Here is a 19,264-nt window from a genome sequence, read left to right on the forward strand (position 1 = left end):
AAGATGAGGCTGTGGTTTGTCCGATAAGATATCGTCAGATGTTAAGTCGCTGGATTATATTGCGTTATTAGGTTCTGCTCGCAATATAGAGCCACATATTAGGAATAGAAATCTATACTTTTCACATAATAACATAATTTTCTAGTTTCCTTATAACAAGTTCAGTTTAATTTAAATCATTTTCTTCATGACCTGATATTATCATAAACATCTTATTCAGAGACTGCATATGTATTTCCAATTTCTACAATGTACGTAATTAATTTTAAAAAGCTGAGAAGTATTGAAAAGTTTCTGAGATATCTCTGTACCACTCAAAAGGAATATCAAAATTTCCGGATAACTTGCGCTTTTACACCGATCTGTGTAATTTTTCTGGATCAGCCAAGAGGGGTCCCGAATCACCCCTAGCTGTTACCATTTTCAATCTTCCGTGTCACCCCAACGAAATAATTCCAAACGACGGTAGCGCAGGTGGCGTCGAAGAAATTGATTCCGACTTTAGACGCTTAGGAAAAGGGAAAACGTTGGAAAAGGTGGCTCCTATCTCTCACGTCTTTCCCCTCGCACCCTCCCGCCGTCCATCATCACCCTCTTGATATACACATTCTAAGTCCAGAAATAAACGCGGCGGCGCAAACAGCGTCGCATACATGCAAATAGACGAACATCACTCGACATCCACTCTTTTAATCCCCATTTATAATTTATATAAATAAGCAAAAAGAAATATATAATAAAAATTAAAAATTATAGTAAAAGTAATTGTACACACAGCGTTGTAAATTTTAATTTGTAAAAATCGGTAATCAAAATATTTTTGCGAGTTCTTCATGGATTAAGATCATTCTTCAGTACATTGCAGTGTTAGTAAATCCATTTTTAATTTTCGAGCTACGATTTAGTGATTTTTAGCTTGGTTTAATATTATATATTTATAATGATGGGAATTGCGCAAAAATCCAACAGACATTAAATAAATATCTTGGCGGAGTGAGCTTTTCATTCCGCGCGACTCCCGCGCTCACGGTCGAATACAAAATGTGCAGTAGTGTTTCAGAGTTAATGAAGCCGCGGCTTAAATTCGGGACAATATTAAACGCCAACCGGTGGTTGCGCGCGAGTAGAATTAATAGCCGCGCGTGTAAACGGCGAATTAGTGTAGCGACAACCAAGGAGAGAAAAAAGGTATAGTGATAAAGGAAAAAAATGGCGCGGGCAAGGCCAGCGCGAATATAACTAACGACAAAATGAGTAAGCACTTTGCACGAATATAGTGGCAACTAACAATTAATGGATTATCATATTGACACGATATACATGCACTTCTATTTTATACAGAAATATTTTCCGTTCACGAACATTTTTTTTTTATATAAAATATTTTCGCAATCTATGCAACACGTGACATCCCATTTATTAAAACTTTCACTTTACGCCCGGCAATCTTCGATGCAGATTTTTAGTTTCGTTATCTTGTTTTATTTTATTTTACGTATATAAGGTATTTCTCCGGCGCGCGAGTCGAGACTTTTATTTTACCACAGAGTGTTCCGTGGCTATTTCAAAGTTTTATCTTACACAAGATAATCCCGGACTTTTGTTGCGTTTCGCTTCTACACGAGTTTTCGATAAGAAGAACCGTCGGTTTACGAGTCGGGTCAGAAACGAAAGGAATGTTCACGAACGTGTTTGCTCGTCGAAATTGTAACGTTAATTCGCGCGTCTTGATTGATAATGCACGCACATCTCGACCATCTCAAAGCCCGTTTACCCAATCAGCTGAGAACAGTTGCCGGATCGTCTCAAGACATCCTCCGCGGTGCACCCTGTATAGGCGCGGCGTCTATACCAGTTGATATTAGGTCTGCGGCACACGTCTACGGGACCGCGGTATGTGTGCGCATGTATATGTATACACGCATGCTATATATAGCGCCGGCGCGGGACCTTTGATTAGCAATTAGGTGCATTATGCACCCGCGATTATCGAGCCGTCGCAGATCAGACCGCGACCCAGGGAGAAGGCAGAGGTAGGACGGAAGAGAAGATGCAGACAGCCAGATAGGTAGGTAGACAGGTATGTTTCATGGTTTCTGGGCCTGACGTCGCGTTGTCGGTCGAAACATTGCACATCAAGGAGATTAGATACAATGGCCTGGTTTGTTATATGCGCGCGCTTTCTATGTATTGTTAATTTCTCTCTCTCTCTCTCTCTCTCTCTCTCTCTCTTTCTCTCTCCAGCAAAAATACACGTTTACGCGCAAGTCGATTTTCTACCGTGTTATGAACCTAAAGAGAAAGAGACGAAGAATTTATAGCATGGAAGAGATATGAGTAAGCCGCAATTTTGTTTTATTCAAAATTTTGTACAGTTTTTCGATACGGGACATGTGTGATATATGATATATTGAGCAGACAAATTTCACCGCATAGATTTTACTAGGAAAATCCATCAATTGAGAGATAGAGAAAATATCGTTTCGCGTTACGTTTCCATAACACACCGGTGTGCGTATATCGTAGCTATCACAATAATTAAATTAGATAGTCAACCATCAGTTGTTTCCGACGTAAATCAATACTCGGTTACTCGACAATGTAACTATTTTGTAATTTGGCGACTCTCTTTTCTAATATCCGTTATAGCAATAATTTGGTTCCGTCGTGCGTACCGCGGGGGGGGGGAGGGAGAAGGGGGTGTCGGCGATCGCAGCAGCGATGGGGCGCCAGGGCGCCGTGGCGCTCCAGTGACGTCACTGGATGGCACGGCTGCTGGAAGGGGCGGGGCCCCTGGAATCGATGAGCGTCGCGACGCCGGGGGCGGCGTCGTCGACGGCGAGGGTAACGAGCCGACGCCGACGCCGACGTCGACCGCGACGTTTCGACCCAAAGGATACGCGGAATCGCAAAGCGCGCACTCTCGCAAAACTGCGTCAATGAATAGTCCTGTCCATCGAGTGCCGAGAGCGCAAAAAGCTTTTGTATAAAAATATGAAATACGAGAGATATTTATATTCCAAATATTTATACTTATTAATTAATATTACTTATATTATTTAATATTGCACACGTTTAGAATATTAATTTGGAATTTTAATGTGTAATTTTATTTAGAGGATAGATACATATTTTCATGAAATTGTAACGCGGCTTCAGAATCTTATGTTTCTGTGATTTTGAAATATTCAAATATATATAAATTACAATTATATTTCAAATATATAATTTACAAATGCAGCTCTCGTTTCTCACGGTTTCGAGATTAGTCTAGAGACCGGCCGTGTAAAATAAGAGAGAGAGGAACGAGGCGGAGGAGAGAAGGAAGAAAGAGAGAGCCCCCGCGGAGTCGAAGCGGCGACCTTCTTTTCTATTCGTTGCGGCTCGATGTGAACGCGAAAATGTTCTACTTCGCAAAGTATTCAATGGTAATTCTTTTCAAAACTAGAAAAATAACAAGAAAATCAAACTCTGAAAGAAAAAAGCATAGAAAAAAAACTTCAACATTATTATCCCTTCATCGATTGATTTTTTTCTTAGACTCTCGAACATACAATATTCAATTTTAAATCTAGCAAAACTAAAGTTTATAATGTAATAAAAGAAAATATGATAAAAATACAATTTTTAAAAATACAAAATCTTTGATATATTTCTCCTTGCAGTATATTTCATAGAAAGTATAGAAAGTGGTTACGCGCGGTAACAGATTATGAGAAATAGTTTTGTACGTTATACGTAGACAAACCAAGAAAGACACTTTGACCGTGAAGAATGAATTGAAAGTTCGGGGTGTTCCTGCAGTCAAGAAAGGACAAAAAGAAAGATCAAGGAGCTAAAAATCGTCGTGAAGGAATAAAGAGCGGCGAAGAAGGCCAGTGGGCGTCACGGTATTGCTTCCGACGCGGCTCGCTTTTCCCTCCTTGTGCACACAGCATATATACGGTGGGATTTTCAAAATTGATTCTAAATCGTGCTATCGCGATACCGACAAAAGAATCTCTACTCTTTCAAACTAAATCAAACTTGATTAAAATCCAAAAGATATGTGAGTAACGTCACAAAAATCAAACGTACAACTTGAATTCAACTTGATATCCAGAACACTCCCAAATAGTATCAATTCAATGTGTGAAATTCCGAAACACTTGGAGAGCGAAAGAGACTTTCTTCGAAATTTGTGAAATATATAAACCAAATATATGTTCCTTCGAATTTTTTCCTTTCCTGTTTCATGCGGTTTGTCCACTTCGCAAATTACCATCATTATTATTATTATTAATCAATTATCATTTCATAGTCACATAAGTGGCAATTGATCGAGGACCGCGTTTGCAACCGATTCACAGCGTTCGCTTCGAACTATAGACACACCCTGTACAGCCTGGTAGGGCGCACACAATGTGTGCGAAAACAACGCTGCGGCCTCTCCGCTCTGTTATGCTCCCACCGTCCGCAAATAACCTACACAATCGTGCTTGCTGCGGCAGCAAGAGAGAAAGAGAGGCTGCAAGAGAGCCTCCCTCGCTCTCACTCTAAATTAGAGTTCCGCTTGTCCAAGCCACCGTCGCGCCGCTGCCGCGGCTTTACCCTTTCGCCCCCATTTTTGGATATTTAGCGTTCCGTGTGTATGAACGCACCAGCTGTAACGTCTCCCCGGGATATAACGTACCTCGCAAAAAGAATATTTGAATATCCCGATATAAATTTTAACGCTAATGCTCTCTGAACAGCTACTTTACGATGTAAAGTCTATAATATTACGATCTTTATAAAGAGCGACTCTGTATTCTTGATGCTTTCAACGCGCGCAAATTCCACGTGACGTACGTCGCATCACGTAAACCTGCAGGTGCAGGTGGATCTTCTCGTCAACTCGCATCGCATCTGCGCGGCCGATCCTGCGTTGCACCTGGCAAGACGACGCGACGTGTGCAATGATGCGACGTGTGCAATGATGCGACGTGACGCGAGTCAGGTCCTGCTCTCGCGGACCTGACACCATTTTGCTCTGTCCCTTTTATGGCAAGATTATGGGACGCGCATGGAACGAGCATTATCGCAAAGATACGATGGTCGGCTGCTGTGTCAAGGTCACCACCAACGCAGGTAGGTCGCCTAGGCCGCCAGGCACGAGAGAACCTGCGACCGGCGCGACGTCGAATGTGACAAGCGAGGTGTTAAGGAGACGACTGGGAGAGGGGGACAAGGGAGGACAAAGAGGAGGCCGCGAATATTTTATCGAGCTGTCGCGGAACGCGCTCGATTATGCGAATAACGGCGATTTATTATCGTGTCTGCCTTGTCGCCGGTGACTTCTCGGCGAGCTCTCTCGGCGCATACGAGGCGCATAAATTCATCCGAGAGTAGAAATTATTATAAAAATTGATGTAAAAGATTGCGAAGGATATTCAATATAAACGATTATTTATAAAAATCTAAAGCAGTTAGATAAATATAGAATGTGAGGGCGAACAAAGATTTTCAAGCTTTGATGTGAAATGATTTTCTCGGAGGTCAATATAAGAGTTTGGAAATAAAAATTCAAGGACGAGAGACACGCGAGAATTTACACCGTATACCTATATAATTCTCCAAATTTTCGTCCAAATTTTCTGAGATATAGATTTGCAAGTTTGTAAGAGATCTCAGCGTATATAATTCTGGCAAAAGGGAAAAAACATATATATTTTTGCGTAAAATATTTTACATTTCCGGAATAAATTCGGGGATTACTGACCGGACGATGCCGTCGCGGTATCCGTTGCTGTAACGTTTTTCACCGGGTTTCAGATATCTTGTTTAGAATCGTATTACCGTTCCGATTTCGTCGTCGATAATCAGAAACGTCAACAAGCCTTTGCCAACGATATATATAGAACCCTGAAATGATCAAAATCGAATTCGGTGTATATACGTTACCGAATTTTGTGGACAAGTACCGCAATTGGCCGATACTGGGGCGTGCGCGTTGCTTTTCAAATCGTGAGTTTTTTTCCATTAACTGAGCACAATCTATCGCGGTGGAAACGACCGTTTTACGGCGACAATACATTTCGACGAGTACTCTCACTTTTTGAATCACGGATCGAAAGGCAGAAAAAACAAAGAGAAAAAAGAGCAGAAAATCAAAGGGTCGAAAATATGATTTCTCGCGCGGAAATAATGTTTTCCTATATTATGTAAATTATATATTAAGCCGAGATAATAATCATAATAATGGAAACGAGAAAAACGAGGAAATATGAAGTACGTAATGACATAAACAGATCGATCGGGATATACGTGAAATTGAAGTCAGGCTTCAGAAATAACGAGATAAAAGTACCGTATACCGTATACTTATATATAATTGTATCGCCGTTTGCTTTACGCCACTAATATCCTTCAATATTGCTAATTATCATCATTACTGGTAATATCGGCTTTTCTATTATTCGCGCGCTATTTTATATCTACATACTCGCGTAAATCGGGGGTGTTATATCCGCGCGAAATCGTATCGACGGCGAAATGAAACGTCCTCTGCGTAGGAAAATATTTGTATTTTCTCTCCGCTATTTATTTTGATTTTACATTTTAAGGAGGTTCGATGGCTACAACAAAATGCAGAGAGTTTCATGAAATTTTAATATGTTGTTCTGGAATGCAAAATAGAATTATGTGAATTTTTTAGGAATTTTTCACCGTCCCGTTTTGAAAAAAATCTACTCCAAAAACTTAAAAAGTACAATTTTTGGATTAGATTTTTTTCAAAACGGGACGGTAAAAAATTCCCAAAAAATTCACATAATTCTATTTTGCATTCCAAAACAACATATTAAAATTTCATGAAACTGGCTGCATTTTTAACATAGGTTTTTATGGGAAATGATATATTGCACCTTCAGAATGAAATAAATGCAAGAAAAAATGCAAATGCAGATAAGGAAAGAAAAATATGCACATGTAACTTAATAATTTACAAATAAATGAGCGAAAGAAAGGAGAAGGTTACCGCACATTTCGTAGAAAAATTAATTATTAAAGCATAAATTGCTTGATTTTTCGTCTGCTAGACTGCCACGGTCGTGAACGACGTGAACAGCAGCACGCATTATACGCACGCGGCGACAAATCAGAGCAATCCCCTTCATTCCCACTACTTCAAACGCTAGTGCGCTGTTTCCAGAATCCCCGCGTCCCACTACTCCCTCCGATGAAGCCATCGAACCTCCTTAAGGTAGTTATATCGCGACAGTATTAGTCAAAAATAATGGTCACACTGCAATACGATAATGTACGGAAAACTCTACTTATCTGTGTAAAACTTTTGACTGAGCTTGTACTATGTTTTTACTGTTTTCACTCGCGTCAGTAATGTCATCGAGATTCTCGCGACGCTCGCGTTAGTATGCTATCGAGGTTATTTTGAATAAATAGAAAAAATAGAAGCGGAAATATCTGTTGAACATCATACAAAGGAAGATTAATGGAAAAAAAAGTATTAAAGAAAAGACATAAAGCTTTAGCGGCAATGTCTGAACTACATATATGTATATCTAATCTTCATATGCGCATCAGTGTTGCAAGATTTTTACAGGTTAGCTGTCGTATGCGTCCACCGCTATGAGAAATTGTGTACTTTGTGTAACAATTGCTTCAAAACTAAATAGATAAGGGTCTTGTACTTTTGTAAGAATATTTTTACAAGTCTCTTTTGTCATCTCTTTGTTTTTCATTAAAATCCTATGAGTAGTTTGATCGCTACAATTACAAACGTGATATAGGAAGCCGTTTTGGTCCTACAATAGATGTAAAAAGTGCTAAGTTTGATTTCCATTATTTCAACTTTGGTATAGTCAAGCTTTTTCTACTTGCACGTGTGTGTAGAGCGTGTTTACATTAATATGCTGTTCAAATTTTAAAAGATTCCTATGAAAATGGGTTTTGTGACACAACTACCTTAATAGGCGCGGTGACACTCGGAGTGTCGCATTCGGCAGGCGATTAAGTGAATTACCGTCGTCTCCGGAGCTCGCGAACATTTTCCCGCCGATCCCTCTGGGATTACCGAATCGCGTGCGACGCCCATATCAGACCACCACGCGCTTGCTTCCCGGCGAGACGAGAGCGGAGAGCGAGCGTAAAATTGAATTTTTTGGCTTGCCAACGAGACGACGGGCTAATTCAATGCGTTTCCCAGATTGATCCGGCTCATAACGGCAACCGCGAAAGCGGCGGCGGCGCCGCGCGCGCGCGCGCGTCCGAATTCCGATATTAAATCTTTCTGATCAAACGATCATCGCACTCGTGAGAACCGCAAATGCGCTTTTTTTTTACACGCGATATATTTGCCGCCAAACGCCGTTCAGAATTATCTCTTTAGTAATTTCGGTTTTTGCACGATTCTCACAATTGGCAATTTAATGATAACAATCGATTATATCGTTTATTAAATTTTTGAAACCATTGAATTCTCTCTCGCTGAGATTTTCGATAACGATCCCATTGCAATTTGACTTTTGTCGATTTCTTACTAATTAATTAAGTAATGAGTTTCTCTTTATAACTTTTTGCAAAGCAAGAGAAAAGTGTCAAGATTCGAAAATTTATATATAATTGTTTCTCTCTTCTTTAACTTTTATTTCCTTTTCTGTTTTATAGAATTGTGATATGAGAAATAATTATCTGCATAAAATAATTAAATAAAATATAATTCTAGAGAGACAAAATAATTATTATAAACATAATTTTTTAGATTTCTTTCGTTTTTGCTAATTGCTATGTGGCTGTAAAAATATTATAAAATTCTATCTCTTTAATTTTGTAATGTAAAACTCGTGTCGCGCCGGAAATACTAGCTATACACATGCACTACGGATTTTCTTTATTGTACAGATAGTTTAACTCCAGATTGGAAAGATAAAGTGCGAATTCGCATATCGAACGTCTGCACGAAAGAATCACGGCGTCATTCAAATAATTATTAATTACACATTTTCAATTAATATTATATCAATTAATATTATATCTAAAGTAATAAAGTCCTGTAAAAGTCCTCTTTTTCATTTTTATGTTAACCGGCCATCATTATTCGTAAAATATCGACATTTTCATAATAAATGATAAAGACTAACATGTGAAAAGAATAAATTTTACTATTTTATCTCTGTATAAATGTACCTATACAGAAAATTACATGTTTTTTTAAATTATATTTATAATTGTCTGTACACATTTGATTTCATACTCTAAATTTAACAAAGTTTATTTCTGTATTTTCAACCCTTATTCGTTTCATTTTGAATAGCGCCGAAAGCAAGATATATATACGTATAATACATCGCAATTAAAGCACGTCGACATCTGGAGGAGGTGAAGCAATTAAAGGGAGCGCGTTTCGCGATCGATCGCGCGCGGGGTTTTCGCCGGTGGTACTTTTTTTTCTGGCGCGTGAGAGACCATCCATCGATCGATCCCAGGATTCCCAGGACGAGAGTGGTCCAGGACGAGTGGGGGATCCGACAAGGACGTGCCTCGCTCTGGCAGCTGCGGCATCACCTGGCTTGGCGGCAGCTGGCTCGGGTTCCGTCGTCGAACGCGCGGGTTAGGTATAAGGCCCACCTGCGGCCCGTCCGGTTAAAATTAACCCCGATACGCGCGCGCCGACCGGGGGTTGACGTTAACCCCCGCTGCCGTTTTATCGCTTTCATACGTGGTTCATAATTAGCAGCGGTAATATATATATATATATATATATATATATATATATATATATAGGTTTTTGCGCCCTCATTTATTCTAAATATGTAAATAAAATCTACATACATATATTAAGAAACGCGGTAGCGTGTCTCGCGTCAAATATATTTCTCATGAAGTAGGTACATTTTTTCACATGAGCGAGACGCTAAAATAAACTTTTGTCTGTTACATCAGAGATAAAAATAACACCGAACAATTATCTCTCGCGTATTTTGTATATGAGAGATATTGTCCTTCCACAAACAAACGATTAATACAACAAAGTAGAACTGTATTGTGTGCATACAAAAAAAAATCCTCTATGTGCGCGTGTGCACACACGTACGTAACAGAGAATTTTCTTGATTCTTTAATTTAAGTACGTCACGACTCTATACAATTACGGGAGCGTTAACGATGTTGCGCGATTCGCCTTCAGCAGCCATCAGGCGACTGCTGTTATCGGTGTCGGTTATCAAGGCCGGCGATTTCGCCGTCCGGCCGAAAGGGAGAAACCGTTTTTACGCACCGTAAAACGAGATGCCGAATGCACGCGTTTTACCGTCGCCATCCGTTACACGTCACGTCAAAGGGATCTTTACGCGAATAGCGTGTTCCGCTATCGAGATTCAATCGCCGCCGCCGTTGCCGCCAGTCGCGGCAACTCGATCGCGGAAAAACGTAACGTGCGGTGCTTTCGGTACCGCGGTTTCCGCCCGACGCTTTTTCTGCTTTTTCGCGCACGCGAAAAAGCACTCGTCGCTGTCACGCGTCATGATATGAAAGTTCGATTGACTAGCTATGAATAGAGATGAGACATCCGCGCGACATCTCGATAGCACAGCTCGCCGACACGCTCTTGGTATTCCTTTGTAATGTATATTAATTATTTACATCGACTTCTGCTACGGATCGCTGCTTTCCAAAAGATTTTACTCGATTGCCGTGAATGGAATATATCTTCTTGATTTTATAAATATAAGAGGGAACAAAATACGATATGTTTTATTTATTCCGCGCGTATTAAATCCTCGATGGGATATCAGATTTATATAATGCCGGCAACATCTCCAGTTTGTGAATCAATTATATTAACAAACTCTCTTCGTCACGGTATTAAAACTGATATAACATATTCAGCGGATGCTAATTCCTTAATCGGCTTCCGCGCGTACGTGATCGACACGTTTCTCCGATTAGTTTGGATTATTCCGCGATTAAATACGGGGGTCTTCGCGGTTTTGCTCGAGGGAGGACAACGCGAAGGTGGGATTCCATCGAGTTAATCAATTCGGAACGCAAAAATAAGATCATTTCCGTCTCTCTCATCCCTTTTTCTCTCTCCCGGCGGCACCAACATTGACTCCAATTTACAGAAACGCGATCGCGCACGGCACGCGATGAAGATGGTTTCGTGTTTCTTGCACCTGTGAGCACCAGCAGTACCAGTCGCCATCGCTCCAGGAATGCGTCGGGTTAACTATACACGGTGTGCCGGACTTATGCGACTGTAGATATATTAGAGCTTTCGATAAAATTCGATAAAATGGTATGTAAGCAGAATTAGTCTCAAAAACAGAAAAAGATTGCAAAAAAATTCAAATAAAAAAGTCGACATCAAGTCTATTTTGTATATTAAAAAAACTGATTTATTGATTGTTCGTGTATGTTCGTAAAACGTAATCCTTTGATTTTTAATTGTTTATGATTAAAAAGAGCCTTCAAAGAAATTAAGATCATCCTCGAGATCATCATTCCTTTTGGTTCAAACTTCTGAAAGCTCTTTTAAATCCTATCAATTAAAAATCTATTAAAAAGCTTACGGACACACAAACTATTATAAATTATAATCCAGTTTCTTTAATACAGAATAGACTTCTCGACTTTTTTATTCGAATCTCTTTTGCCAACATATGTGATAGTGAATAGAATCCAAGAAAAAGAATTATCGCTTAAGAATAAGAATTATCATTTTAAATTAATCAATTCCAGGTGTCTATAGAGTCTCAGATAAATAATTTTAAACTCTGCAGATTTTATCAAATCGTGATTGCTCGACAAAATGTTGTCCTTCCGCGAAATTTCTACCGCACAGATCCCTCGCTGCTGCGAAGGAACGCCGGTGTTTTATAAGGTGAATGTTCGAGACACCTTGTGTATTCCAATGTCCAGATGTTAGCGCGTAGGGTGAAAAAAAGATATCCGCGCGCCGGACTCGTTACGCGTTCCAGCGCAAATGGATATTAATTGCCGAGGCCACTGGAGAAACTAGTCGGATTAACCCTTATACATGAATATGCACGATCCTAAAGAACAAGGAAGCGGTCCTGTCGCAAGTTGGACGCGGTATCGTCGAAGTTGGAATAAATGTGAGCGTCTCTCGAGCACGGTGCGTGAGCGCATTCCGCGTTCCCAATTAAGTCGCGATACGAGAATCAATAATTCTGCAACACGTCAAAGTGCCTTGAGATCGCGTAAATAATTCTAAATGTACAGACCCATTATTGTTTTAAACAGCAAAACATCTCCCATCTTTACGTCCATTCTCCTAAAGTATAACTTTTTATATCCCCAAAATATGACGTAATTAAATATATAAAACTCGTATTTTTAAAAAGAACTATATATAATGAACTGAAACGCGATTCGAGGATTCGGTTACGACGAATATGAGGATCAATATTTCCATTAGCTGAAACCGTCAAGAGTCGGATATGCATTGGCGGTGAACGAGAGCCGAGCTTGTGCAATTCACTGCAATAGCGCTGTTCCGCGCTGTTCGGAGCACTTCGGAGTCAATGCTGGGACCTTGCCCTCCATGCACGTGCAACACACGCGTATATTATTATAGCATGCACGTGCGCATCGGAAGACTGGTATCAGCGAAACGGAGACGGTGAAGGAAAAAAAATAATTAGATTGCATTAACACACGTCTGTTAACATTCGAGCGTTTTTAGTTTTGCACTATTTCACCTTCCATTACGTATAGCTTATTTCAGGTATAGCTTATACGTCTCTTTAGACTTTACAGAAAAAATAGCCGTAAAAATGAAAGACTCCATAATCAATTAAAATCATATAAGATATAAATCAGCAATAGTAGATTAATGATACTTGTGTTAATCATTGTTTTTATCAAAAGATATCTGGAAAGATTCGTAAATTACGAAGAAGGATTTCTTCCCTTTTCCTCCAAAGAAAGCTGCGTAATAATAGTATAAATAAAACAATTAATAAAAAACGATAAGACTCAAAAGAACCATATTAAAAAGTGTAATTGACGCAGCTAATGGAAATATCAAACCTATTCATCGTAACCGAATACCGAATCTCGCTGAATCGCATTTCACAATCACTCTGTTATAATCCTCAACCCTTGAAACATGAGTTTTATATTTATATATTTATATATATATATATATATATATATATATATATATTTACATCATATTTTGAAGATATAATAAAAATGAAAAATGTCGAAAGTTTATCACATTTGCAAACAATGCTTAGTGAAGGCGTCATAAAAATGCCGACTCGTGAAATCGATACAAGTGCGCGGCGTTAACGAAGTTTTTTCTTTCTTTCTCACTCTTTCTTTCTCTCCATATTTTCCCAAGTCAGCTTGGTGATGTAAGGTCGAGGTACTTTAGCCTCGTCTATCGTGTGCGCCGGACGATCCACTCGGTTTGCAGATAGACAAACTTGCCTGATATCAAGGAGTGATAAACCTCTATAATTAAGACCATCGATAAGGTCCAAACGTGCGATCTCGTTGTTTGTTCATCAGTTGCGACGCTCGATTTGATATTGTGCAAACGCCGAATCGGATCGACTACACCGAGATCAGTTTCTTAGCTTCCAATCCTACAGCCATATATAAAGCGAGATAAATAAAAAATAATGTTATTATTATTCACGTAAATTTCGTTTATTATTTACAAGATAATTAAAATTGATATAAATTAAATCAAAATCGCAGTCATATTCTTTGCGGAATACCGTTATTAACTAGTCATTATTTGACTAAAATGTCGGAAGATCAACAGCTTTTGAATGATAACCGATTGAAAACGGTAGGTTTATTGCAAAAATTGAGCTTTAGAAATTAAAATAAACAAATTTTGGACTTTACACTATTTCAAGTAAATTTTAACAAAAAAAATTATAATATTCTAAGAAAAATTTGTAACTCAGTCGTTACATTATCGGAAGAAGAAATTTTGAAAAAATGACATCTCATTATTAGATCAAAGGTCGGAAAACAGCAGGCCGCATGCTGGTCTACCGTCTGCTCTTTGTATACGGTCTGCGAGCTAACAATAAGAACAATAAGAACAACAAAAACAATAAGATTTTTACATCTTGAAAAAAATTTCTCTCTTTCATTCTAAGTACATAATATCCTCTTGGGCAAAGCCTAAAGTATTTGCATATGTTACCTGGCTTTTACAGAGAAAGTTTTGCCAGCTCCTAGCTCATGGTATAAACTCATGGTATAAGATTCTAAAATTGTCAAAGAATGTGCCTTCGAACATCGTCCAATGTCAATTTAGAAACACTTCCTACATATATAACAATGCAATCAACGTGCACTATAATGTCCATTTAAAAACATTCCCCACATAACGATGTCTTACAAGATAAAGCATTTTAAAGCGAACACCTTGTCTGCGAGATTGAGTGGAACGGCGGCGTGTTGCTTAAAGGTAGATAAATCAAGTAAACGACTTCACATGACAATCCATCGTTTCCTTCCCGGAGGAGTCGGATGAAATTTCATTAGTTTCGCCATGACAAAAAAAAGTGTTTAAGATCCAGAGACTTCCGTCGTCGTGCTGGCGAAGGAAAAGCTACAGTTATCGGGCTCTTCCGCGAACGCATCGTGGAAAACGTGGGAAAAGTCACGATATTTTCTACCGGGGAGACGGGGGAGGGAGAGGGGAAGCGGAAAAATGCCGCCGTAAATATCGCCGAGCGTATACGATAAATATATAGACAGTGTCGTTGTACAAATATTGTTATAGCGCGGATTCCACCTTTTTTTTTTCATTGCCCGATTTTCTATGCCGGTGAAAGGGGAGCGGCGAATTTAATTCATTCGTTATAAAGTGCCAATATTAGAATATCCGACGTTATCGACGTTGCTCCTACCGCTGCGCGTGTATTTTACATTTTTAACATACATTTTCAACAAATAATCAGCGGAGGATAAAATAAAACGAGACATCTGACCTTTTTTTTCAGCGAGATTTAATGGAAAAAAAAACCGAGAATATATATATCTCTTCTTACGCGTTGAAACGTCGCAGAGCCGATGATGCGTGATGAGATAATGGGCCGTAACAGAATAATATAATATAACAGAATAATTTCGCGTTGTCTAAACGAATACAGGTATAAGGTATAATACACACGTAACAAATAAAAATTTACATACCGTCGTATATTTTCCACATATTTTGGACGATATCAAAAGTAAGTATGTTTCACAAAATGTGTATACTTTATAATTACGTTTATCCATTTCATACAGCGTCGAGCTTTGTCATTTCGATCTCGAGTGTAATTTATTGCCATTCTTCGCGAAAAAGAAAGAGAAAGGAGATACAAAAATACGCTTTTCAAACGTCGAGACGAGCTCGCGCTCTCTCGAGTCGACCGTGACTTTTTCACGCGAGTGTTTTCGTCTGTTCCGCCGCCGTAAAAACGAGGAAAAAAAACGGAAGCCGGGGGCTCTGACTAGACGTGGAAAAGGGCAAACGAGTTCCCTACGAAGTTCGCTCTCACCTAGCGGAATACACCTCGCGCGGCGAGTGATCGCGATTGCCGCAACTCGTCGCTCCACTTTCTACTGGGACATCGTTTACGCGCCCGAGCGCGCGCGCGCGCCGGCTAGAGCGATAACGCTATCTAAATACGCTGCACATTCGTAGCGGTTACGACGAATTTCTCCGCGGGCTCTGGAAACGACCGGATAGAGCGCATAAAGACGCGAAATAACCGATTTTCCAGGATACTTGCCGGAGTACATTCTGATGCAGAGTTGGAGTCAAATATAAAAATAGATCTTTGTTTCTTCTTTATTATAATTTATCTAAATTATATAATATATTATATTAGCGCGTATACACCCAGCATGGTTCATTAGCCCCTTTTAGCTCCTTTGTTTTTATTTTTCGAACTTGGATCGGTATTATTCATAGTCGGATCTTATATTTAAGATCGTCTTAAGTACAATCTTAAGATGTCATTTTTAAACCAATCAGCCGCATTAACATTTTAAGATGTTACTTAAGACGATCTTGAAATAAGAACGGATTATGAATATCGGCTCTTGATCTATTATTATTTTGATGAAAATATATCTTTTCGAGCGGACACAACACTGCTATGCGCGATTTCTACTACAAAATTTATTACGAGTATTTGTGTGTCCTGATTTATACCTGTTGTTATATTAATCAGCGACAATTAACGGTCTCATAAGTTAATCACGAAGAGCTTTCATCATGTAATATTCACTGAAAATCTAGGCTCACTTGCGTTTACAAGTGTTTCGATCCATTCTGGTATGCCAATTAAAGGGTTTCTAACGGATTTACTCTGATTCTCGTTTGGCGAGCATCGCTTATCGTCAATTCCGTCGCGCCGATTAAAAAATGTATTGCACAATTTACTCTTCTTATTGTCAGATCTAACGTCAGAGCCGTTGCAGAGCCATATTTCTTTCTTCCCGAAGCATTCCTATTAAAACCACGTCGTTCACACGTGAATGACATTCAATTTCGTGAAAAAGAAACTCCCCGAAAGCCAAATACACGTTTTCTCTCATAATTTACTTCTATCTCATAAAATAAAATCATTTTTCGCCGTTGAAGAACGAGGCTTACGAAAATTTAATGTCATTCGCACTCGCATGACGCAGCACTTTCGGACGTGAGGAAAATTCATTCATATATGAACGAGATGCCTATGACGTAGCAGCGAATGCGTCGAGACTTGCAAATTTTACCAAGGTGATCGTTCGCGCGCGCAATCAGCTGACGCGAGCGGCCGCGAAGGATCGAAGGTTGAAAAATCGATAAATCTTTATTAGGAGAATCTCTTTATAGGAGAATCTTTATAGATTTGCGAGACACTTACCAGACGACGCCGAAGGCCCCGTAACCGATGGGTCGGTCGGGCTGGACGGGATCCTGGGCGGGCGGCGGGGGCGGGGGTGCGGGGGCCGCCGGGTGGTAGTAAGTGGGGGGCGCTGCCTGGGCCGCGGCCGCGGCGGCGGCGGCGGCGGCTAGGACCGCCTGACCCGGATGGGCCCCAGCGGCGGCGGCGGCGGCGGCGACAGCGGCGGCACCGGCACCCCCGCCGCCGGCGCCGGTCGCCCCCGCCCCGCCGCCCTGCATCAGCGGTATGGACACGCTCATGGACACCCGCGAGTGCCGGCTGGGCCCAACCACTGCCATCAAAGCACTTGCTGGCCCGTCCGCCCCCACTTCACGGGCCGCCGTGCCCCCTCGGCCCCTCCTCCTCGACGACGACGACGATGAAGCGAGCCACCGTTGTTGTCGTTTGTGGTGCCGCGGACGATCGGCGGGCGAATCGATCGGTGGATCGGTCTCACGCGACGGGCATAGTTCTAATCTTCTTCTCTCGCCGCGCTGATGGAACGGATCCCCTTCGCCGTATCCTGGCGCCGCTGTCTTATTCCTTGGGCCACGAGGGAGAGAGGGTGAACGCGATACGCGCGCGGACGACGGCGTCCTTTATCGCGCCGTGATAAGCGACGACGTGTTGTCCTCCACCTCCTGCTCCCCACCGCCGACGACACTGAGGGCACCGTTATTATTATCGCCGTTCCTGCGCGATCCCTGATCTTGAAGAGCCTGTCTCCGCGATCCCGATGATACACATATACATCTGCATATATATACCACACACGTACATATATATTATATGTATAATATACGCCTCCCGTCACGTACGGTACGATATCGCGAGCGTGACAGCGAACGGCACTTAGCGCGCTTGGCGACGCGACGCTCAGGTTAGGTTATGTTTGACGCACGCATCCATTCACGCACACACACCCGCACACGCGCGCGCACACACCGCCGCACTCTCTTGTGCGTACTGCTCCGAACTCCGAATCACGGTCCGCTCCGCTCTCAGTGCTCTCACCGCCGCGCCGTGTCTGTCAATCGCATTCGGCGACGAGCCTCGTGACGAAGTTGTCGTCGGGATTGCCTCCTGGGTGCCGCAGGACCACAGCGGGAACGGGAAGGGAAACGTGGCGCGAGAGGAGCGGAAGGCGACGCTTGTTCCTGGGAGAGCCGCGACGGAGGTGGAAGATTGAGGACGCGAGGTGCCGCGCGACGACGACACGACGTGTTCGATGTTCCCTCGGTGCGCGTACGTACGCACGTACGCACGCACGCACGTATGCACGCACGTACGCACGCACGCACGGGCCCTCCCCCCGCGAGAGCCGCCGCCGCCGCCGCCGTCGTCGTCGCCACCACTACCGCTTTGCCACTGCGTGGTTGATTGTCTCCTCCTCTCGGAGCGGAGTAACCTCTCTCCTCTCTCTCTCTCTCTCTCTCTCTCTCTCTCTCTCTCTCTCTCTCTCTCTCTCTCTCTCTCTCTCTCTCTCTCTCTCTCTCTCTCGCCTCTTCGGAGCACACGCGGGACGGAAGCAGCACACCAAAAGCACCACCCGGGAGCCACACGCGACACACGGGGAACGAAAACGTTCTCTCGACCGAGTCGATGACACGCGCGACGACAACACACGCCGCAAAGTTGAAGGGGGTGGACAGATAGACGACAGATGGACAAAAGAGAGAGGGGGAGGGGGAGAGAGAGAGAGAGCGAGAGACACACGCGCGCACAGCGAAACAGCGAGAGGGGGAGGGGAAAAAAAGGAGTCTCTCGCGTAGCCGCGACGGGAGATCGAGCCGCGCTCCGCCGACGATGCACACGTCTGCCCGCAGTCGAAGCTTGCTGGCCACTGAAGCGAAGCACCAAACCAGAAGCACACACTGAAGTCGCCAGACCGCGCCAGGCCCCGCGCAACCGCGACCCGCAGCGCCGGGCACAAAGGCGGTCACGTGACCGGCGCGGCGGCTCACTGCGCCGACTGCGCGTGCATGCGTCACGCACCGCGCACGCGCGCCACGTTTTTAATCTCTTCTCGAAAGTATTCGTTTTCCCTCTCTTTCTCTCTCTCTGGCTCTTTTCGTGCTTTTGCGCATTCTAGATGAAATAAATTTTGGAGAAGATAATAAATACTTGTTTTTTTTAAGCGATTTTATTAAAGGAAATCGGACTTTTATCCATATCGGATTTTAACGTTAACAAAATTATACGTGTGTATAAATTTTTCCTTTTCTTATAATATGTATACATCGAGACACAATTTTGTACAGTAGGGTTTCAGGCAGCACGCATGTACCTAAATCGGGACATATTTTAGACATCATATCATAAGACGTCTTAAAGATGTATTAAATATGTCTTTAAGACGTCTTATGTCC

At 41.9% G+C, this 19,264-nt stretch overlaps 1 protein-coding gene across 2 annotated transcripts in view; it reads right to left on the reverse strand.

Moving 5' to 3' along the window:
• Positions 1-17,198, reverse strand: part of Nmo (serine/threonine-protein kinase nemo) — a 132,812-nt gene extending 115,614 nt beyond the window's left edge. For both annotated transcript variants that reach the window (XR_013258745.1, XM_077417233.1), the window contains exon 1: positions 16,875-17,198. Coding sequence is in view for 1 of the 2 variants with exons in the window: in XM_077417233.1 (XP_077273359.1) it covers positions 16,875-17,194 (320 nt within the window). In the remaining variant the exon portion in view is untranslated. The remainder of the gene's footprint in view (positions 1-16,874) is intronic.
• Positions 17,199-19,264: the final 2,066 nt, after the last annotated feature.

This window comes from Temnothorax americanus, unplaced genomic scaffold (assembly GCF_048541705.1).
Source record: "Temnothorax americanus isolate GAGA-0224 unplaced genomic scaffold, ASM4854170v1 Scaffold48, whole genome shotgun sequence".
Classification (NCBI taxonomy): domain Eukaryota; kingdom Metazoa; phylum Arthropoda; class Insecta; order Hymenoptera; family Formicidae; genus Temnothorax; species Temnothorax americanus.